Genomic DNA, 25,294 nt, shown 5'->3' on the forward strand with positions numbered 1-25,294 from the left:
TCTCCCCCTCTCTGAGGTGCTGGAATGTGATCAATAATATTTCGTAGGTCCTGAACACCATGACCATTCTGAGCAAAATGTCTCGCAACAGGCTGTTCTGAGTCACCATTCTTAATGGCACTCCGGATGGCAGATCTATGGTTTGCCATCCTAGTGCGTAGATCATCCTGGGTTTTACCCACATAGAATCTGCCACACGGACAGTGTAGCAGATATACTATGTGGGTAGTGGTGCAGGTTACTCTGTGCCGAATCAAACACTTCTTGTTGGTCCAAGGATGGATAAAGTTGGGACTCTGAACGAGGCCCCTGCACGTGATGCAGCCACTGCACCTAAAGCAGTCCATCTTCTTAGGATTCAACCACGTTTGTGGAGTATAACTATCCCTGTTATCAGGCCGTAGAAGGAGATCTTTCAAGGAACTGCCACGTCTGAAGCCAACCATTGGGCTTTTAGTAAGCAATTGCTCAAGAGTCCATATGTTGGACCACCTGTGGATGTGATCTTACAATTACTTGATTTCTGTTTAAAGCACAACTATTTTAAATTTGAAAAAGACTTTTTTTTACAAATTTCGGGCACTGCGATGGGGTCCAATGTGGCCCCATCCTTTGCCAATTTGTTCATTGCTGACTTTGAATTGGAACAAACTAACTTGTTTAATGATGACAGTGTCAAACTTTCACAGATACATTGATGATCTCTTCATCATCTGGGTTGGCACCTATGATGATCTCCTGTTGTGGTTCAATGATCTCAATAAGACGAATGCTAGGGTACAATTTAAAATGACTGCCAGTATTGAGTCTGAGGACTTTCTTGATTTAAGGATATCTAAGGGCACTGAACGGTTTTGTTCCACCCTGTTTAAGAAGGCATTTCCTTGCTCCCAATCTAAACGTGTTGTAAGAAACAACTCGGATGATCAACAGAAACACATTCAATTGGAAGAGATGCACAACCGTTTTAAGGAGAGAGGATATGGAAATGTGCATACTAAGGAGGCACTACAGGACGCCCTACAAATGACCCAAGATCAGGCCTTGTTGAAAACCAGTCGTGAGGATGTTGGCACACGGATGGTGTTCAGCATCATCTTTGCACCAGAAAAAAAACAATTTGCAGCCGCATTGAAGGACAATTGGGACATTGTTGCCAGTGATTAAACACTCCCCTTTAGTCAGATGGAAAACCCGATGGTTGGCTTCAGACGTGGCAGTTCCTTGAAATATCTCCTTCTACGGCCTGATAACAGGGATAGTTATACTCCACAAACGTGGTTGAATCCTAAGAAGATGGGCTGCTTTAGGTGCAGTGGCTGCATCACATGCAGGGGCCTCATTCAGAGTCCCAACTTTATCCATCCTTGGACCAACAAGAAGTTTTTGATTCGGCACAGAGTAACCTGCACCACTACCCACATAGTATATCTGCTACACTGTCCGTGTGACAGATTCTTTGTGGGTAAAACCCAGGATGATCTACGCACATGGATGGCAAACCATAAATCTGCCATCCGGAGTGCCATTAAGAATGGTGACTCAGAACAGCCTGTTACGAGACATTTTGCTCAGAATGGTCATGGTGTTCAGGACCTACGATATATTATTATCGATCACATTCCAGCACCTCAGAGAGGGGAAGAAAGAGCTGCAATGGATTTATGTTCTTGATACCATGCACCCTAAGGGTCTGAATATGACCATGGATTACCAATGTTTCCTTTGAAATGTTTGATGTGAGATCTTTCCAATGTTTGGTTCCATTGCCTGACTAGCAGTGTTATGTCACTGTTGATATTAAATTGGCTGATCCTTGATTTGTTTTGGTTCTAGATACTGTTGGCCTTGCCTATGGGTAAGGTGATAAGTTGAGATGTGTGTGTGATATCAGTATGGTATGTGAGGGATGTTTGGGATGGGTCTTGATGGCTGGGGATGTGTTTGCATGTGATGTGGTTTGGGTTGATTCTGACTTATGAGTGGTGGAGTGTGTGTTTATCTTTGATTGTGTGTTGGTCCATATCAGATGATGAGATTATTTAGGTGTCATAATTAGAAGTACAGGATGTCCTGGTGTTGGTTAAACTTCCGCTATGAGTTGGTTCATACTGGATAGTGCTATTATCTATCTGTTATCTTTTGGATCCCATGATGTTTTGGTGCATGTTTGGTTGTGGTGATTCTTATGTGTTTAAGGTAATGGAGTATGTTTGATTTTGAATTTATATGGTTGTACTCATGTTTGATGACCATAGGAGGGTCCTTTGACTATGGTAATGTGAAGATATGGTCATTATGGATATATGAGTGGTGTAGTATGGGTGGTGATGTGGATTTTATTGTTTTTTTGAGTGCTGGGTATATTAGAGTAGCCACTGTGATGGTTTGGGTGACTGCTGGTTGTGTGCTTGTTGTATAAGTGGGTTTGGTGGTTGTGTGTATGTAGTTAGATTGGTAGTGATGCATAGCTTTCAGCAATTTATGGTACAAAAGCTCCAGGTGGCTCTGGTGCCTGGAAAGCTGTCAATATGCTAATATGCGTAAAGGTATTTGGGCATATGTCAATAGATTTGTTTGTATTTGGTATGGTTTGTGACCAGTAAGGTATAATGTTGTTGTTGCTGCGAGGTGCACATGCCTGGACGATATGGATGAGTATGGTTGATTTAATGTTAATTTGATTGGTTGTGATGGCGTGTGTATTAAATGGAGTTTGGATGTTTTTTTGGTATGTGTCTGTTTTTAGCTTGTGGGGTGGCTGGGTGTATGTTTTTGTACTACTTTTTATCTGTGAGATTCGTAGTTCTATAATATAGTTGCGTTATGTGTGTATGCTATTTTAGGTGGTTTATGATTGGGTTCATACTAATTGCTTTTGTGCTTACGCCGTTATGGTGGGGTAATTGGTAGTGCACAGCTAGGTTTTGTTATGATGAGGTGTTTCGACCACATCTAGTGCTGCATTAGATATTGTTTGTTATTGTTGATAGTAGGTTGCTAGGCAACAGTATGCTGGCTACTCTGTGCGCTGATCGGCTACTGTTCTGTGGTTACTTATGTGATCCTTTGCTGCTGATATTGTTTATTATAGGACTTTTTGTGTTCAAATGTGACTATGTTTGTTTTTTAATGCTTTAATGTTATACACAATTACATGGTGATGTCTCCATGGTGACGGTAGATCTAAGACTATTTTTGTACTCAGCTGTGTTCCGTAGAGGGTTTTGCGCATGCGCAGTAGCGCTTGGCAGACGTGCAGGGACACAGCTGATTGTGAAGACACGGTGATGGGTTTTCCTATAAAAAGCTGAGTTTTTTTACTCTACTGTTGGTCTGAGGACGGGGGTAACCCCGAAAACGTTAACAAGTAAATAAAGTGTTATATTAACTACGGTGAGTGCCTTCCCATTGCCTGTTCTCTATGTATGTTTTTTGAAGAGCACCCCGGAAGATGAATAGTTGAAAGTGTGTGCTGGTTCCTCTCTGATTATTACAGCATATTACAATATATATATATATATATATATATATATATATATATATATATATATATATATATATATACACACACACACACACATATATATATATATATATATATATATATATACATTCATACATACATACACACACACACACACACACACACACATATATATATATATATATATACATACACACGTAGATATATATATATATATATATATATATATATATACCACCTGATCCCTCCCAAACATAATTTATGTAAGAACTTAAATGATAAATTCATTTCTTTCATATTGGCAAGAGTCCATGAGCTAGAGATGTATGGGATATACAATCCTACCAGGAGGGGCAAAGTTTCCCAAATCTCAAATTGCCTATAAATACACACCTCGCCACACCCACAATTCAGTTTAATGAATAACCAAGTAGTGGGGTGATAAAGAAATGAGTAAAAAGCATAAACAAAGGAATTTGGAAATAATTGTGCTTTATACAAAAAAATCATAACCACCATAAAAAAGGGGGTGGGCCTCATGGACTCTTGCCAATATGAAAGAAATTAATTTATCAGGTAAGTTCTTACATAAATTATGTTTTCTTTCATGTAATTGGCAAGAGTCCATGAGCTAGTGAGGTATGGGATAGCAATACCTAAGATGTGGAACTCCACGCAAGAGTCACAAGAGAGGGAGGGAAAAAAATAAAAAACAGTAATTTTCCGCTGAAAAAATTAATCCACAACCCAAAATAAAAGTTTAATCTCATAAATGAAAGGAAAAAACTTATATCAAAAGCAGAAGAATCAAACTGAAACAGTTGCCTGAAGAACTTTTCTATCAAAAACTGCTTCCGAAGAAGCAAATACATCAAAATGAATTTAGTAAATTTAGTAAATGTATGCAAAGACCACCAAGTTGCTGCTTTGCAAATCTGATCAACTGAAGCATCATTCTTAAAAGCCCACAAAGTAGAGACTGATCTAGTAGAATGAGCTGTAATTCCCTGAGGCGGCGCTTGACCCGACTCCAAATAAGCTAGATGAATCAAAAACTGTAACCATGAAGCCAAGGAAACAGCAGAAGCCTTCTGACCTTTCCTAGAACCAGAAAACTTCACAAATAAACTAGAAGTCTTCCTGAAATCTTTAGTAGCTTCCACATAATATTTCAAAGCTCTTACCACATCCAAAGAATGTAAGGATCTCTCCAAAGAATTCTTAGGATTAGGACCCAAGGAAGGGACCCACCCCCTCAAAAGCTCACGATCACCCAAAAATGCAGCTCTTTTGCCCCTGTTAATGAGGATGAAGTTTCTGCCCTTATACTGTCCTCCCACCTCACTACCTGTCCCCTCGACCCCATCCCCTCACAGCTACTCCCCTCTCTCTCTTCTACCCTCACCCCCATACTCACACACATTTTCAACCTCTCCCTCAGCACTGGTATATTTCCCTCATCTCTAAAACATGCACTGGTCACACCTATCCTCAAAAAACCTTCCCTTGATCCAACCTCCCCTTCCAATTACCGCCCTATTTCCCTACTCTCTCTTGCCTCAAAGCTCCTCGAAAAGCTAGTTTACGCATGTCTATCCCATTTCCTTACACTAAACTCTCTTCTTGACCCACTGCAATCTGGATTTCGTTCCCATCACTCTACAGAGACAGCAATTGTCAAGGTTACCAATGACCTACTTACAGCAAAATCCAAAGGCCACTTCTCTCTGCTTATCCTCCTTGACCTGTCTGCAGCCTTTGACACTGTTGACCACCCTCTTCTGCTCCAAACCCTCCAATCCTTCGGCATCTGTGACACAGCTCTCTCGTGGTTCTCTTCCTGTCTGACTAACCGTACATTTAGTGTAGCCTTCTCCGGAGCATTCTCTGCCCCGTTACCACTTTCTGTTGGGGTACCTCAAGGCTCTGTCCTTGGTCCCCTTCTCTTCTCAATCTACACGTCGTCACTAGGTTCCTTAAAAAAGTCCCATGGGTTTCAATACCATTTGTATGCCGATGACACCCAAATCTACCTCTCTGCACCAGACCTACCTCCTTCCTTACTAACCCGTGTCACTGTCTTTCTCACATCTCATCTCTCCAAAACTGAACTCCTTATTTTTTCCCCCTTCTTCCAATGTCTCCACCCCCAACATTTCTATAACTGTTGATAATTCCATCATTACCCCTACCCCGCTCGCCCGATGTCTTGGGGTCACACTTGACTCAGATCTTTCCTTCACTCCTCACATCCAGTCCTTGGCTAAAGCCTGCCGCTTCCACCTTAAAAACATTGCTAAAATTAGACATTTCCTAACACAAGATACAACCAAGATTTTAATCCACTCTCTCATCCTTTCCCGCCTCGTCTACTGCAATTCCGTCCTCTCTGGTCTACCTAGCTGCCGCATAGCTCCTTTACAATCCATTATGAATGCCTCTGCCAGGCTCATCTTCCTTACTCGTCGCTCTTCATCTGCTGCACCTCTCTGCCAATCCCTTCACTGGCTTCCTCTTGCCTCTAGGATTAAACATAAAATCCTCACCCTGACATATAAAGCTCTCAACTGCACTGCTCCCCCCTACATCTCAGAACTTGTCTCTAGATACTCTCCCTCCCGTCCCCTTCGATCAGCTCAGGATCTCCTCCTCTCCTCCTCTCTTGTTACTTCCTCACATTCACGTTTACAGGACTTCTCCAGACTGGCCCCCATCTTGTGGAATTCCCTGCCTCGCTCCATAAGACTCTCCCCTAGTTTTAACAGCTTCAAGCACTCCCTAAAAACTCTACTATTCAGGGATGCACACAACCAACACTAACCTTTCCTAACGCCTTTGCTTTCCCCTTGAACCCCTTAGATTGTAAACCTATGGGCCCAGCTGTTTACAGATCGCTGCATAAGAGCTGACTACAACAGTGAAACTCTCGGCAGGGCCCTCTACCCACTTGACCTCTACAAAAGCTATCCTGTACACCGACTATGTTTACAGCGCTGCGGAATCTGTTGGCGCTCTACAAATACCTGATAATAATAAGGGACAACAATTTCTATATTAATGTTGTTAGAATTCACAACCTTAGGTAAGAATTTAAATGAAGTCCGCAAAACCGCCTTATCCTGATGAAAAATCAGATAATTCAGAAACTCTTCTAGGATAAGAGATGGCAAAAAGGAACACCACTTTCCAAGAAAGTAGTTTAATGTCCAAAGAATGCATAAGCTCAAACGGAGGAGCCTGTAAAGCCTTCAAAACTAAATTAAGACTCCAAGGAGGAAAGATTGATTTAATGACAGGCTTGATACGAACCAAAGCCTGCACAAAACAATGAATATCAGGAAGTTTAGCAATCTTTCTATGAAATAAAACAGAAAGAGCAGAGATTTGTCCTTTAAAGGAACGTGCAGACAAACCTTTATACAAACCATCCTGAAGAAACTGTAAAATTCAAGGAATTCTAAAAGAATTCCAAGAAAATTTATGAGAACACCATGAAATGTAAGTCTTCCAAACTCAATAATAAATCTTTCTAGAAACAGATTTACGTGCCTGCAACATAGTATTAATCACTGAGCCAGAGAAACCTCTATGACTAAGCACTAAGCGTTCAATCTCCATACCTTCAAATTTAATGATTTGAGATCCTGATGGAAAAACTAACCTTGAGATAGGTCGGACCTTAGTGGAAGTGGCCAAGCTTGGCAACTGGACATCCGAACAAGATCCGCATACCAAAACCTGTGAGGCCATACTGGAGCTACCAGCAACACAAACGATTGCTCCATGATGATCTTGGAGATCACTCTTGGAAGAACTAGAGGCGGGAAAATATTAGCAGGTTGATAACACCAAGGAAGTGTCAATGCATCCACTGCTTCCGCCTGAGGATCCCTGGACCTGGACAAGTACCTGGGAAGTTTTTTGTTTAGATGAGATGCCATCAGATCTATTTCTGGAAGCCCCCACTCTGAACAATTTGAGAAAACACATCTGGGTGGAGAGACCATTCTCCCGGATGTAAAGTCTGACGACTGAGGTAATCCGCTTCCAAATTGTCTATACCTGGGATATGAACTGCAGAAATTAGACAGGAGCTGTATTCCACCCAAACAAGTATCCGAGATACTTCTTTCATAGCTTGAGGACTGTCAGTCCCACCCTGATGACTGACATATGCCACAGTTGTGACGTTGTCTGTCTGAAAATAAATGAACTGTTCTCTTTTCAACAGAGGCCAAAATTGAAGAGCCCTGAGAATCGCATGGAGTTCCAAAATATTGATTGGTAATCTCGCCTCTTGAGATTTCCAAACTCCTTGTGCTGTCAGAGATCCCCAAACAGCTCCCCAACCTGAAAGACTTGCATCTGTTGTGATCACAGTCCAGGTTGGACAAACGAAAGAGGCCCCTAGAATTATACGATGGTGATCTAACCACCAAGTCAGAGAAAGTCGAACATTGGGATTTAAGGATATTAATTGTGATATCCTTGTATAATCCCTGCACCATTGGTTCAGCATACAAAGCTGGAGAGGTCTCATATGAAAACGAGCAAAGGGGATTGCGTCTGATGCTGTAGTCATGAGACCTAAAACTTCCATGCACATAGCTACTGAAGGGAATGACAGGTTCAGACAAGCTGCAACCAATTTCAGACGTCTGTCTGTTAGAGACAGAGTCATGGACACTGAATCTATCTGGAAACCTAAAAAGGTGACCCTTGTCTGAGGAATCAAAGAACTTTTTGGTAAATTGATCCTCCAACCATGTCTTTGAAGAAACAACACTGGTTGATTCGTGTGAGATTTTGCAGAATGTAAAGACTAAGCGAGTACCAAAATATTGTCCAAATAAGGAAATTCCGCAATACCCCGCTCCCTGATTACAGAGAGTAGGGCATATAGAACCTTTGAAAAGATTCTTAGAGCTGTTGCTAGGCCAAAAGGAAGAGCAACAAATTGGTAATGCTTGTCTATAAAAAAAAAAATCTCAGGTACTGATAGTGATCTGGATGAATCGGAATATGAAGATATGCATCCTGTAAGTCTACTGTGGACATATAATGCCCTTGCTGAACAAAAGGCAGAATAGTCCTTATAGTCACCATTTTGAAAGTTGGTACTCTTACATATTGATTCAAAATCTTTAGATCCAAAACTGGTCTGAATGAATTTTCTTTCTTTGGAACAATGAATAGATTTGAATAAAACCCCAGACCCTGTTCCTGAAACGGAACTGGCATGATTACCCCTGACAACTCCAGGTCTGAAACACACTTCAGAAAAGCCTGAGCCTTTATTGGGTTTACCGGAATGCGTGAGAGAAAAAAAATCTTCTCACAGGCGGTCTTTACTCTGAATCCTATTCTGTACCCCTGAGAGACAATGCTCTGAATCCAATGATTTTGGACCGAATTGATCCAAACCTCTATGAAAGATTTTAATCTGCCCCCTACCAGCTGAGCTGGAATGAAGGCCGCACCTTCATGTGGACTTGGGGGCTGGTTTTGATCTCTTAAAAGGCTTGGATTTATTCCAATTTGAAGAAGGCTTCCAATTGGAAGCAGATTCCTTGGGGGAAGGATTAGGTTTCTGTCCCTTATTTTGACGAAAAGGAACGAAAACGGTTAAAAGCTTTAGATTTACCCTTAGGTTTTTTATCCTGAGGCAAAAAAAAACTCCCTTCCCCCAAGTAACAGTTGGAATTATTGAATCCAACTGAGAACCAAATAATTTATTACCTTGGAAAGAGAGGGATAGCAACGTTGATTTAGAAGTCATATCAGCATTCCAAGATTTAAGCCACAAAGCTCTTCTAGCTAAAATAGCTAAAGACATAGATTTAACATCAATTTTGATAATATAAAAAATGGCATCACAAATGAAATTATTATCATGTTGAATCAACTTAACAATGCTAGACAAATCATGATCCGATACTTGTTGCGCTAAAGTATCCAACCAAAAAGTTGAAGCAGCTGCAACATCAGCCAAAGAAATTGCAGGCCTAAGAAGATGACCTGAATATAAATAAGCTTTCCTTAGATAAGATTCAAGTTTCCTATCTAAAGGATCTTTAAAAGAAGTACTATCTTCCGTAGGAATAGTAGTACATTTAGCAAGAGTAGAGATAGCCCCATCAACTTTAGGGATCTTTTCCCAAAACTCCAATCTAACTTCTGGCAAAGAATACCATTTTTTAAACTAAAAGAAGTACAAGGCTTATTCCATTCCTTAGATATCATATCAGAAATAGCATCAGGAACTGGAAAAACCTCTGGAATAACCACATGAGGTTTATAAACAGAATTTAAACGTTTACTAGTTTTAATATCAAGAAGACTAGTTTCCTCCATATCCAATGTAATCAACACTTCTTTTAACAAAGAACAAATATACTCCAATTTAAATAAATAAGAGGATTTATTAGTGTCAATATCTGAGGCAGGATCTTCTGAATCAGATAGATCCTCATCAGAGAAGGATAATTCAGTATGTTGCTGGTCATTTGAAATATCAACCTTATGAGAAGTTCTAAAAGACCTTTTAAGTTTATTAGAAGGCGGAATGGCAGACAAAGCCTTCTGAATAGAATCAGAAATAAATTCTTTTAAATTCACAGGTATATCTTGTGCATTAGATGTTGAGGGAACAGCAACAGGTAATGAACTACTACTGATGGATACATTTTCTGCATGTAAAATTTTATCATGACAACTATTACATACCACAGCTGGAGGTATATTTGGCGCCAAGTATGATGCACAACAAACAGAAAAATATTTTTGGGCGCCAAAAAAAACGTCTGGAAACTACACACACTCGCGTCATAGATGACGCAACCTTGTGAAAGGACCCGGCGTCAACTAAGACGCCGGAAATGACGAATTGCGTCAACTAACGTAACTTCGCCAAAAAATCTCGCGCCAAGAATGACGCAATAAACTTTAGTATTTTGCACCCTCGTGAGCCTAATTCTGCCCGCGAAAAATGACAGTCAATTGAAAAAAAGACAATACCCCAGGTAAGAAATACATTTCTAAAAAAATGCATTTCCCAGATATGAAACCGATAGTCTGCAAAAGGAAATATACTGAAACCTGAATCTTGGCAAATATAAGTACAATACATATATTTTGAACTTTATAAAAATACCTAAAGTGCCAAACCATAGCTGAGAGTGTCTTAAGTAATGAAAACATACTTACCTGAAGACACTCATCCACATATAGCAGATAGCCAAACCGGTTATCAGTAGAGGTAATGGAATATGAGAGTATATCGTCGATCTGAAAAGGGAGGTAGGAGATTAATCTCTACGACCAATAACAGAGAACCTATGATATAGATCCCCGTGAGGAAAACCATTGCATTCAATAGGTGATACTCCCTTCACATCCCTCTGACATTCACTGTACTCTGAAAGGAAACGGGCTTCTAAAATGCTGAGAAGCACATATCAACTTAGAAATCTTAGCACAAACTGACTTCACCACCTCCATAGGAGGCAAAGTTTGTAAAACTGAATTGTGGGTGTGGTGAGGGGTGTATTTATAGGCATTTTGAGGTTTGGGAAACTCTGCCCCTACTGGTAGGATTGTATACCCCATACGTCACTAGCTCATGGACTCTTGCCAATTACATGAAAGAAAGCTCTCTTCCCTCCCTCACCCCCCACTGGTCACTCCTATCTTAGGAACTGGCAGACAGTCTGCCAACGTGAACATTGAAGGATATGTATGTATATATATATATATATATATATATATATATATATATATATATACACACACACACACACAGGTGGCCCTCAGTTTACGCCGGTTCAAAATAACAACCTTTTTTTTCAGTCATGTGCATAAAATAGCCAGTAGGTGGAGCTGTCCACTTGTTTTGCTGCAAAGTTATGCAACTTAACAGGTCTGAAATTGATCTGTCTACACAGAACAGACATTAGCTATCGAGCAGCCACTTCCCTATTATCTTCCTGTCCAGCTGCTTGAGGTGAAGGTGCCTAACTGCCTATTAATCATTGCAGATTGAAATGCATAGAATAGGTGCAGACCCAAAATTATCTAACATGCTAACAATGCAGAGAACTGATTGCAGAAAAATGCAAGTAAAAAATGTTTTTGTTCATTAAACTTAGTTTGATGATGATGCAGTCTGTTGTGTAATTATTTAATTAGGTGCTGTTAGCAAATGTTTTTGTTCATTAAACTTAGTTTGATGATGATACAATCTATATTATTAGGTTTATAATGCTGTTTAGCATTTAAAGTCTTAATTTCAAAGCTTTAAAAATAATGTATTAGGTGTTACTTATGACAATTTTGAGAGGGGCCTGGAACCTAACTCCCTCACTTCCCATTGACTTACATTATAAACTGGGTTTCAATTTACAACGGTTTCGATTTACAAGGATTCCTCCTGGAACCTAACCCCGGCGTAAACTGAGGGCTACCTGTATGTATGTATGTATGTGTATGTATATATATATATATATATATATATATATATTCATTCTGCTTTGTAGGATGCCCCCCACCCTCCAGCCTCCCTGATCCCTCCCAAAAAGCTATCTAACCCCTCCCCCCTCTAACCAGTGCCACCATCTTAGGTACTGGCAGCTGTTTTTTTGTTTGTTTGTTTTTTTACAATTTCTGTAGTGTAGTGGTCACCCCAACCCTCCCGCAATCATTAGTAATTGACGCCCAACACTCCACCTTTTTTCTGTAGCGTAGTGCCCCTTCTGCCCCTCAACCTTAATTTGTCATTTTCTGTAGTGTACGGCCATGCCACTTCCACCACCTCCTCCTCCCTCCCCCCATCGCTGCTGGGCCACCCACCCGCCTCCCTGATGAATGGGTGAAGGGGTTCAATGATTAAAACAGTATATAATCACAAATGGTTATTTATTTGATAAAAATAAAGAATTGAATAATTCACTGTGCCTTACACTCCAATATTCTGTATCGACAAAATAATTATGCTGCTAGCAGGAATGTATCAGTGTACAATTTATAGCTGAAATGCAGCTCTTTAATATAAAAATAACAACTTACATTTAGGATCCTTCTTCCACGCAGCAACTAAAGCTGCAAGATTATCTGCATTTTCAGAAACCAAAGCTTTCAGTAATACTTCTGTCCTTGGCTGAAGTCTGCAGGGCAAAAGAACGACAACACAATATTATCATCATCCTCATTATTATTATTATTATTTATTGACATAGCTCTGGGCACAAAAGCAGGGGTATACAAAGACAAAGATATGGCAAGATACAAATACATAGACTGAACAAGTACTGGGGGAGGAGGGTCCTGTTTACAAGAGCTTACAGTCTACAGACACATAAGACTTGGAGTCGTTTGTCACGTGGAATGTAGTAATAATAGCAAGTCAAGGTAGTTCAAGTTTTAATTTGTTTAGGATGAGAGGAGTTGGTAAACTTCTTTAAATAGGTTGGTTTTCAAAGAGCACCTGAAATTGTACAACGTCGGAGACAGTCTGATGGAGAGTCCCAGTGGACAGGAGAGCAGCATGTGAGAAGTCTTTTTTTTATTTTTTATTATTGTTTCATAATCACAGTGACATGGTAAGAAATAAACTTCCATAATCAAAATTATTGTTACATTTTCATATAAATACCATACATTCAGAAAAGTACAGATATGTAAAGAATATATACTTAATTACACAGTAGTCTTATTAAATTAATGGTTTGAGACCCAACAAGAACTTCAATCTATTGAAGTATAACACTGTGAGAAAGATATATAAATTTACAGAGCCATAAAATAAGAAGTCGAAAAGGTAAGTTGAACCTCAAATATCCCTCCGGACAAAAAAGAAAGGAAAAGAATAAGGGAAAGGAGAAAAAAAAAGACTGATCCCAACAACCCCCTCCTCTCTGTTGCTTTGCCCCCAGTCCCACCCCACATTGGGTCTATCTACTTAGCGTAAAAGATTAAATATATATCCGACAAAGAGAAACAGACTATATTCAATAATTAAAGAGATTCAATTAAAGGAGCTAGAAATTGGCGTGATACATTATTAGGATATTGTTTAATAAAAGATACCCATTTCTTACAATATGTCCTAATATTATTTGTGATAGTAATAGAGCTATCAAACTGTTCTATAACTGCTTGAGATTGCAATAGGTATGCAAGATTATTAATGGTTGGTTCTTTTCTGTTCTTCCAAATTTTTAGGATAACTCACTTACTAAAATAGTTATATTAAAGAAACCAACGTTATCCCATCTATTGCTCCTCTCATAGAGGAAGAAAATATGGTGTTTCTCGGGTTTAATATTACTCCTTAGAACCTTACTTAACCAGAATTTAGTACGGTACCAGAATTTTTGAATTTTATGGCAGCTCCAAAATATATGAATCGGGTCAGCTTCAGAAAAATTACAGCATAGGCAGTTATTTTGACTATTTGGATACTACCTAATAATTTTGTGGAGAGTAATATAAATCCGATTAACTTGAGATGAGCTTCTCACCAGGCCGCAGAAAGTGTGTCCCTCTCTACTTTCTTGATACTATGTTTCAAAGTATCCATATCTAATATCTCTAGATCGTGATGCCATATATTACACAAAGTTTGAATATTTTTTTCCTCCAAGATTGGGGAGAGTATTATTTTGTATCAAAAGCATGTGAAAAGTCTAGGAGGCAAGGTTTGGAGAGATGTAGGTCAGAGGATGATCAATGAGGGCGTGTCAGGAAGTATTTGAAGATGAGAGGAAATGTAGTTGGGGGTGAGGCTGTTGAATACTTTATATGTTAGGATTAATATTTTGAATTGTATTCTAAAAAGTGTAAGGGGAGCCATTGTAGGGACTTGCAGAGCAGGGCAGCTGATGTAGATTGTGAATGGAGGTGGATGAGTCTAGCTGAAGCATTTATGATAAATTGGAAGGGGAGAGGCAGGGCTTGGGAAGGCCATTTACGAATAGGTTGCAAGTGTCAATATGTGATAGAATGAGGGAATGGAATAGTATTTTTGTAGTTTCTTGGGTAAGCAAAGGGAAAGTTCTGCAATTGTTGCATAGGTGTGCTCGGGCAGGATTTGGTAAGTGCTTGAATATGTGGAATGAATGTGAGTTCAGAGTTAAGTGCGACACCAAGGAAACGGATATAGGATGGGATTCTGAGAATAGAGTCTCCCAAAGTAAGAGAAATTTTAGGTGTGGGGTGTCTAGGAAAGGAGAGAAAAGAAAGTTCAGTTTTAGACAAGTTGAGTTGGAGGTGGTGCAAAGACATCCAAGAGGAAATTGCAGAGAAACAGTTATCTGGTTGAGTAAAGAGGAAGATATCCAGAGAACAAAAAAACACAGACATAATTTATGTAAGAACTTACCTGATAAATTCATTTCTTTCATATTGGCAAGAGTCCATAAGCTAGTGACGTATGGGATATACAATCCTACCAGGAGGGGCAAAGTTTCCCAAACCTCAAATGCCTATAAATACACCCCTCCCCACACCCACAATTCAGTTTAACGAATAGCCAAGTAGTGGGGTGATAAAATAAGGAGTAAAGAAGCATACAAGAAGAGGAACTGGAAATAAAAAATTGTGCTTTTATACAAAAAAACATAACCACCAAAATGGGTGGGCCTCATGGACTCTTGCCAATATGAAAGAAATTAATTTATCAGGTAAGTTCTTACATTAATTATGTTTTCTTTCATGTAATTGGCAAGAGTCCATGAGCTAGTGATATATGGGATAGAAATACTCAAGATATGGAAGACCACAGAAGAGTCACTAGAAGGGAGGGATAAATAAAAAAAAAACCAGCCATTTCCGCTGAAAAAATTAAATCCACACAAAAACAAGTTTTTCTCATAAATTGAAGAAAAAAAAAACTTAAAACATAAGCAGAATTTAAAACTGAAACAGCTGCCTGAAATTTTTTTCTACCAAAAGAAGCAAATACATCAGAATGGTAAAATTCAGTAAATGAATGCAAAGAAAACCAAGTTGTTGCTTTGCAAAACTAAACAACTGAAGCTTCATTCTTAAAAAGCCAAGAAGTGGCTACTTAACTAGTAGAATGAGCAGTAGTTTTCTGAAGCGAAGACTGACCAGTCTCCAAATAAGCTTAAAGGGACATAATACTCATATGCTAAATCACTTGAAACTGATGCAGTATAACTGTAAAAGCTGACAGGAAAACATCACCTGAGCATCTCTATGTAAAAAAGGAAGAGATTTTACCTCACAATTTCCTCAGCTCAGCAGAGTAAGTTCTGTGTAAAAAGGTATACTCAACTGCTGCTCAGCTGCAGGTAAAAAAAAATAAAAAAAGAAGAAATGAACTTCAGCCAATCAGCATCAGCAGTGCTGAGGACATTAACTCTTTTAATGTGATCTCATGAGATATCACTTAACTCTCTTGAGATTTCATAGTAAACTTCCTTAAACTGAATAGGGAAATAAGATGCGAGTGCACGTAACCTTGCTCCTCCCGCTGTCCCGGGACAGACATACTGGATTGCTGCTTAGAAGTCCTTTACAATGGGACGTGGCTACTGAGGAATTTTTGATGTAAAATATCTTTCTTTTTTACATAGAGATGTTCAGGTGATATTTTCTAGTCAGCTTTTTACAGCTATGCTGCATTACTTTCAATTGTTACAACATTTGGGTATCATGGCCCTTTAAGAAACAAAAAGCTTTAACCAAGATGGAAAAGAAATGGTAAAAGTTTTCTGACCTTCCTAGGACCAGAAAAAACAAGCAAGACTAGAAGTCTTCCTGAAACCTATAGTAGCTTCGACATAATATTTCAAAGCTCTTAGGCTATCCAAAGAATGTAAAGATCTCTAAAAAGAATTCTTAGGAAAAAATTTAAACGAAGTCCACAAAAACAGCCTTATCCTGATGAAAGGAAGGAGACTGACAAGAGAGAGAGCAGACAATTCAGAAAACTTTTCTAGCTGAAGAGATAGTGTAACATTCAAAGTATGCATAGGCTCAAACAGAAGAGCCTGTATAGCCTTAAAAAAACAATTCAAGACCCCAAGGAAGAGAAATTGATAAAATAACAGACTTGATACAAACCAAAGTCTGAACAAAACAGTAAATGTCAGGAAGAATAGTAATCTTTTCTAATAAAAAGAAACAGAAAAGGCAAAGATGTGTCTCTAAAATACTTAGACAAATCATAAACCAAACCATCCTGAAGAAACTGAAAAATTCTAGGAATTCTAAGAGAATGCCACGAGAATTTATTAGAACACTAAAAAATATAGATTTATCAAACCTTATAATAAATGTTCTTTAAAACAGACTTATAAGCCTGCAACATAGTGATAAAAAACTGAGTCAGAGAACCTCTATGACTAAACAAGTCCAAAATGATCTTGAAGAACACCTTTGGAAGAAAAAAAAGAAAAAATTTATGCTTACCTAAAAAATGTATTTCTTTTTTGACACGATGAGTCCACGGATCATCTTAATTACTAATGGGATATTCACCTCCTGGTCAGCAGGAGGAGGCAAAGAGCACCACAGCAGAGATGATAAATAGCTCCTCCCTTCCCTCCCACTCCAGTCATTCGACCGAAGTTAGGAAGAGATTGGAAAAGCCAAGGTGCAGAGGTGTCTTTAGTTTACATTAACCCACAACCTGTCAAAAGAACAGGGCGGGCCATGGACTCATTGTGTCAAAAAAGAAATACATTTATCAGGTAAGCATACATTTTCTTTTCTTTTTTAAGACACGAGTCCACGGATCATCTTAATTACTAATGGGATTCAATACCCAAGCTAGAGTACACAAATGATACGGGAGGGACAAGACAGGTAACCTAAACGGAAGGCTCCACTGCTTGAAGAACCTTTCTCCCAAAAGCAGGCTCATTTAAATCTTGTAGGGAAATCATAAAGACATCGGATGAAACACAAATAAATAGTAGTCATACTGACTACTGTAAGCACAAAAATGATATTGCGTGTAAAGCCTCTCTGCTGTATTATACAACCCAGCAGAGATGGCTTCCAGACTATCAACACACTTGACCCATACTGTGTGTGAAGCCTCTCTGCTGCATGTCCAGAATTTTTTTTAGCACTAACTTTAGAAATCTGCCCAGCAGGAGGGCAGCTCACCCGGCTTGCGAGGTCCTCTTCGTCACATTGGCCTGTGGAACAAAAAAAAAAGTACTGAGTATATTCTCTTCCCTCAGACTTTTACCAACAGGGCAGCAAACAATCTATGGGAGGCGCAGTGAGAATTATGTCCCATAAGTTCCCATTGCTCTAAAGCCACCAAAGCTCTACTGTAGAGACTGATATGGACTACGGCTACACCCTAGGACAAAGCAGCACAATCTTGCACTACTTTAAAAATAATAAACTCTTGATTGAAGAATCTATTCTAACACCTCACTTTGCCACTTCCTATCACTAACGTAGGCAAAGAGAATGACTGGAGTGGGAGGGAAGGGAGGAGCTATTTATCAGCTCTGCTGTGTGCTCTTTGCCTCCTCCTGCTGACCAGGAAGTGAATATCCCATTAGTAATTAAGATGATCCGTGGACTCATCGTGTCTTAAAAAAGAAAAACAGAGGCGGAAGGATGTAGCCAGGTTGCAAAAACGAAGACACCGCTAAAGTATCCACCATTTCCACCTGAGGATCCCTAGACCTGAAAAGGTACCTGGGAAATTGACAGAACACATCTGTATAGAGGTACCCACCCTCCCAGATGTAAAGACTGATGGTTGAGATAATCCATCTCCCAAATGTCTAAACCTGAGATATAAATCATAAAGATTAGACAGGAGAGGAAAACCACCTAAGAACGTATTCAAGATACTTCTTAAATGCTAAGGAACTGCGAGTACCTATTAAATGATTGACATATGCCACAATTATGACATTTTTGTCTGAAAGAAAAAAATCTCTCCTAAAAGAAGCTAAGCCTGAAAAGAGCTCTGAAATAGCACAGAGTTCAAATATAGATTGGAAACCTCGTCTCTTGAAGTTTCCAAACCCCTTGTGCTGTCAAAGACTCTCAGACAGCTTGCCAACCTGCAAGACTTGCATCCATTAAAAGGTTTGGAAACTCAAAAAAAAAACTTTTCAGATTTACAAACATCTCAAACTACTCTTATAATTCACAAATAACATTGTTAAGCAATTTCTTTTGGTTTACCTTTAATTTTACATAAAAAATTTCTTTTGTGCCAAACCCCTCTGGATCCTCATTATGCATATCAAATTGGAGTGTTCTACCTAGGTAGAACAATAATTGGCGGCCCACATGCGCAGTATGCGTTGTCCTGAACCCATGGGCAAAACTGATTGTCAGGTGTTCTGTTGAAATCTGCGACCGCATTCCTGAGCGCACAACTGACAGGTTGCAGAATCTGACAGAACACACTGTCAGATTTTACTGCCTTCACAGAAGCGCCGCTGTTCTACAGCTGAAAGGGTCTTAGCACAGAGTAACTTGCTACAGCAGGTTTAAAATAGCATAATTCCAAGTGAGACTCTTTCCTATTTTACCCAGCGTTAGTTAGTCGATATTGTGGAAATATAAACTATGCGGGACAAATAATCCAAGACGCAAAAGCTCTATAGTAAGATACAGAGAAGATGTTTACATGCATGTTTGCATCTAAAAATTTTGCTATTTGCCGATGCAACTACATGAATAATGAGTGAGTCCATCATTTATTTTGGGGCGGTCGTTGGTGACAATTTCTGCCAAAATTAAAATAGAATTATTTAATATTTGTCAGCTTCGTTTTGAAAAATTAGTAAGTGCATTTAATTCTCTAACACTTAAACTAACAAATGGTGTAATTGTTAAAGCTGTACAAAAGAAAAGATTTCTGACCCTTTAAGAATACAGTCCAGGAAGGACAAACAAAAGGAGACCCCATGAATAAAACAATGATAGACTAATCATCAAAAACAGAGAGAATAGAGTGTTAGGATTTAAAAAAACTAAATTTATGCTTACCTGATAAATTTATTTATTTCTTGACACGATGAGTCCATGAATCATCATTAATTACTGTTTGGAATATAACTCCTGCCCAGCAGGAGGCGGCAAAGAGCACCACAGCAAAGCTGTTAAATATCACCTCCCTTCCCTCCCACCCCAGTCATTCGACCAAAGTAAATTAGAGAAAGGAAGCAACAAGGTGCAGAGGTGTCTGAAGTTTATAAAATACTAACAACCTGTCTAAATAACAGGGCGGGCCGTGGACTCATTGTGTCAAGAAATAAATGCATTTATCAGGTAAGCATACATTTTGTTTTCAAAAGATTCAAATTTATAGTGTGAAGAGAGGACCAAGTTGCAGCCTTGCAAATCTGTTCCATAGAGGCTTCATCTTTGAATGCCCAGGAAGAGGAAACAACCCTCGTAGAAAGAGCCGTTACTCCCTCAGGAGGCTGCTGACCAGCAGATTCATAGGCAAAGCAAATGATACTCTTCAGCCACAAAGAAAGAGAAGCAGCCTTAGCTTTCTGTCCCTTTACGTTAAACAGAAGATTGACGAAAATCCTTAGTCGCCTGTAAATAGAATTTTAGTGCACGTACCACGTCCAGATTGTGTAGAAGCCGTTCCTCCTGAGAAGGAGGATTAGGACACAAGGAAGAAACAACAATCTCCTGATTAATGTTCCGCTATTCAACTACTTTAGGGAGAAACCCTAATTTAGTACATAAAGCTTATCTGATGAAAAAAAAGGTAAGGGAACTCATACTGTAATGCCAAGAGCTCTGACACTCTACGAGCAGAAGAATAGCAACAAGAAACAAAACTTCCCAAGATAACTTAATATTTAAGTAAGCCTTGGCTCCAACGGAGCCCCTTAAAGAACATTAAGAACTAAAATAAGACTCCAGGAAGGCGTAACTGGTTTGAACACAGGTCTGAGCCTGACCAAGGCCTGACAAAAAGATTGCACGTCTGGGATATCCCCAGATGCTTAAGTAACAAAATAGAGAAGGCAGATATTTGACCCTTTAGGGAACTTGCCAATAAACCCTTCTCCAAATCTTCTTGGAGAAAAAACAGAATTCTAGGAATCCCAACTCTACTGCAAGAGTAGCCTTTGGATTCACACCGATATAGATATCTTATGGTAAATCTTTCTAGTCACAGGTTTACGTTAATCAAGGTCTCAATGACCGAGTCCGAAATCCATGCTTGAATAAATTTAAGTGTTCAATCTCCAATCAGACTCTGAGAAACTAAATTTGTATGAAGGAAGGCCCCTTGAAATAGAAGGTCCTTTCCCAACTGAAGTCTCCAAGGTGGAAGAGATGACATGTCCACCAGGTCTGCATACCAAATCCTGCGAGGCCACGCCGGTGCAATGAAGGTCACCGACGCCCTCTCCTGCTTGATTCGAGCAATGACTCGAGGAAAAAAAAAGCGAACAGAGACAATAGGTATGTGAGATTGAAATGCCAAGGTACCGCTAGAGCGCCTCTCAGTACCGTACCTCGGGAGCTTGGCATTCTGCCGAGATGCCATGAGATCCAATTCCGGCTGACCCCATTTGAGAATCAGGATGGAATACACTTCCGGATGGAGCTCCCACTCCCCGGGTGAAGGGTCTGCCTGCTCAGGAAGTCCACCACAGCAATTTTGGGTCTCTGCCCACTGAATGATCTTGGCTACCTCTATCATGACCAAGGAACTCCTAGCTCCTCCCTGATGGTTGATGAAACCACTGAGGCTAAACTGTCCGACTGGAACCTGAAGAACCCGGCCGAAGTTAACTGAGACCAGGCCAGGAGAGCATTGAAGATCGCTCTCAGTTACAGAATGTTTATGGGAACACCACACTTCGACCGAGTCCCCGTTCTCTGAGCCTTTAGAGAGCCTCCCAGAAGGCTGGCACCTGTTGTCACAATCACACAAGAGGTTCTGCAAAAGCAGGTTCCCTGGGAAAGATGATCCAGACACAACCACCAAAAATAGAGAATCCATTGCCTCCTGCTCCAGCAGTAATCGCAGAGACCGATCCGCATAATCTCCGTTCCACTGCCTGCGCCTTAGCTGCAGAGGTCTGAGATGGAAACAGACGACCGGGATGATGTCCATTGCCGCTACCATCAGCCCGATTACCTCCATACACTGAGCCACTGATGGCCGAGGAGAGGACTGAAGTGCTAGGCAAGAATCGAAAATCTTTAATTTCCTGACTCTGTCAGAAAAATCTTCATTGATAAGGAATCTATTATGGTTCCAAGAAAAACACCTTTGTATTTGAAACTAAGGAACTCTCTTCCAAATTCACCTTCCATCCGTGAGACCGCAGGTAAGATAACATTTCCGTGTGAGATCTTGCTTGTTGAAAGAAAGACGCCTGAACTAGAATGTCATTCAGATAAGGTGCCACTGCAATGCCCCGCAATCGGAGCACCGCTGGCAGGGATCCCAGGACTTTTGAGAAAATTCTGGTAACTGTGGTAAGACCAAATGAAAGAGCCACAAACTGAAAGTGTTTGACTAGAAAACCTTAGAAACTTGTGATGGTTCCTGTGTAGGGGAACATGCAGGTACGCGTCTTTTAAATCCACCATTATCATAAATTGACCCTCCTGGACCAAAGGAAGAATGGAATGAATAGTTTCCATCTTGAAGGATGGCACTCTGAGGAATTTGTTTAGACTCTTGAGATCTAAAATCGGTCTGAAGGTTCCCTTTTTTGGGAACCATGAACAGATTGGAATAGAACCCCAGACCTCGTTCCTGCATTGTAAAAGGAGCCATCACTCCCAGGTCAGAGAGGTCCCGAACACAGTGTAAGAACGCCTCTCTCTGTGTCTGGTCTACAGATAATCTTGAAAGCAGAAAACTCCCCCTGGGAGGAAAGGTCTTGACTCTAGTTTGTATACCTGTGACACAATGTCCACCGCCCAGGGATCCTGAACATCTCGTACCCAAGCCTGAACGAAAAATGAAAGTCTGCCCCCAAAAAGATCCGGTCCCGGATCGGAGGCAGATCCCTCATGCTGCTTTTGATGAAATAGCAGGCTTTTTGGATTATTTTCCCAAGTTCCAAGACTGATTGGGATTCCAGGAAGGCTTGGACTGCTCCTGCTTGGAGGAGGAAGTGAAAGGATTTCCATTGAAATTTCGAAAGGAATGAAAATTACTCTGACATCCTTATTGATTATTTATCTTATCCTGAAGGAGGAAAAGCCCCTTTCCTTTGTAAAGAATAGCCAAAAGTTTAGACTTAGATGACACATCCACAGACCAAGATCTGCAGGCCAGTATGGCAAAAAACAAATTTTTTTAGCTCCCAGCTTAATAACCTGAAGGGAAGCATCCGTGGTAAAGGAGTTGGCCAACTTAAGGGCCTTTATCCTAACCTGGATTTCTTCATGGGAAGAGTCTGTTTTTAATAGATTCAGAAAAGGAATCAAACCGTATGCTACCGCACTAGTGACAGTAGCATTACAAACCGCAGGTTGTCATTGTAAACCCTGGTGTACATATCCTGAAACTTCTTATCCATAGGATCCTTAAAGAAGCAACTATCCTCTATAGGAATAGTAGTTCTCTTGGCTAGCGTGGAAATGCCACCTTGGATACCGTCTGTCAAGATTCCTTGATAGAATCTGCTATAGGAAACCTTTTAAATACAGGGGATGGAGAAAAATGGATACCCAGTCTCTCCCATTCCTTAGCAATAATCTTAGTAGCTCAATCTGGTACAGGAAAAACTTCCACCATGGAAGGTACATCAAAATTCCTATGTAGCTTACTGGACCTTTTAGGATTGACAACAACCATGGTGTCGCTGTCATCCAGAGTAGCTAAAACCTCCTTGAGTAACAGACGGAGGTGTTCAAGCTGAAACCTGAAGGATACAACTTCAGAATCAGTAGGAGGAATTACACTGTCTGAGTCTGAGATTTCACCTTCAGATGCTACAGAAGTATCCTCCTCCTCAGGCTTCTGGGAGGGGGCATTCAAAATAGCAACAACAGCATTAGCAACCTCACTTGCTGAAAGTTTACCTTTCCTCTTGCACTTTCCCTGCAGCATGGGAAAAGCAGACTATGCATCAGAGACTGCTGAGGGCATGAAGGAAGGAATGTCTTGCAACATGACTCCAGGTGGAGTTACAGAGGAAGCGCAGGGCACTGTATGAGTGGGCGATAACATTTTTGGACACTTGAGGAGAAAGCTGCAGTATATAATGAACATTGTCGTTAGGCACCTAAACAGTATCTGCCTTAGACAATCTTGGTTTAGAAAAAAATCTATCCCTGTAATTTAAAGTTCTCTTAAAACATAAGGAACAGAAGGGATAGGTGATTCCACATAGCACCAAAACAAGCATTTTGCAAGGCCTCTTGGTCCATTCTGATTCACAATGGAACAATTTACCACAAAAAAATACTTAAATTTAAAAAAAAAATTTAAACACAAAAAAACGTTACTGTCACTTTAAATTTTAAAACTTAACCTTTTTTATATTCTGCAGTAAGTAACTAAATAGAGTGTATGCAGGTACTATTAACAACCTGTACACCTCAGCTTAGCTTTGCTGAGGTGCCTACCTGCCCTGCTGACACCGGATAGAATCTCTCTAGTAAATGATCCGGAACTCACAAAATATCAACAGCGTCTGCAGTATAGTGAGCAGCTGTCGGGTCCCAAAAGCGCAGATTTAAACTTTATTATGCACTTTCCAGTGAGATTGTTATCCTGATCACAGTGAATGCAGGGGAAAATGGCGCGCACCAGTAAACCGCCTCCTCAGTTAGCCCCGCCCATTGTGGGCGTCTGAAAAATGAATCTCCCGGTCGGCATATTATAGATTCAAGCTGCCGAGAAATGAAACCACATAACAAGAGCCTATTTTTTTTTTAACAATCCCCAGCCCCAGTGCCTGCGTTAACATACTGCCAGTATATGTTCCCCTTAACATATAGGAGAAAAACTGTGTGTCCCTTATTGAATAAAGTGTCCACTTTTTCCTGTTGCCCAGAAAAAGTCAGCACTTACCTCATAAATCTGCAAGGCAGCATGGCAGCTCACTAGGTTTGAGAGGTCTTCTCCCTCACATGGACCTGTGGAAAAAGGAGATAAAGACTGAATAATCTTACTCAGGCTTTCAGAATTAGGGCAGCATTAACTACATGGGAGGCGCAGTGAGAATTATGTCCCACAAGTTCCCATTGCTCTAAAGCCACCACTGCTCTACTGAAGAGACTGATATGGACTACGGCTACACCCTAGAACAAAGCAGTACAATCTTGTACTACTTAAAAAATAATAAAAACATAATTTATGCTTACCTGATAAATTTATTTCTCTTGTAGTGTATTCAGTCCACGGGTCATCCATTACTTATGGGATTATATCTCCTTCCCAACAGGAAGCTGCAAGAGGATCACCCAAGCAGAGCTGCTATATAGCTCCTCCCCTCACATGTCATATCCAGTCATTCGACCGAAACAAGACAAGAAAGGAGAAACCATAGGGTGCAGTGGTGACTGGAGTTTTAATTAAAATTTAAATCTGCCTTAAAAGACAGGGCGGGCCGTGGACTGAATGCACTACAAGAGAAATAAATGTATCAGGTAAGCATAAATTATGTTTTCTCTTGTTAAGTGTATTCAGTCCACGGGTCATCCATTACTTATGGGATACCAATACCAAAGCTAAAGTACACGGATGATGGGAGGGACAAGGCAGGAACTTAAACGGAAGGAACCACTGCCTGTAGAACCTTTCTCCCAAAAACAGCCTCCGAAGAAGCAAAAGTGTCAAATTTGTAAAATTTTGAAAAA

The 25,294-nt window shown here is 40.1% G+C and overlaps 1 protein-coding gene across 1 annotated transcript in view; it reads right to left on the reverse strand.

The window, feature by feature from the left end:
- Positions 1 to 25,294, reverse strand: part of DHX37 (DEAH-box helicase 37) — a 324,396-nt gene that overhangs the window by 5,365 nt on the left and 293,737 nt on the right. Inside the window, exon 27 of the mRNA XM_053701847.1 lies at positions 12,551 to 12,648. Coding sequence (XP_053557822.1) covers positions 12,551 to 12,648 — 98 coding nt within the window. The remainder of the gene's footprint in view (positions 1 to 12,550; positions 12,649 to 25,294) is intronic.

The sequence above is a fragment of the Bombina bombina genome, chromosome 2 (genome assembly GCF_027579735.1).
Source record: "Bombina bombina isolate aBomBom1 chromosome 2, aBomBom1.pri, whole genome shotgun sequence".
In the NCBI taxonomy this organism is placed as follows: Eukaryota; Metazoa; Chordata; class Amphibia; order Anura; family Bombinatoridae; genus Bombina; species Bombina bombina.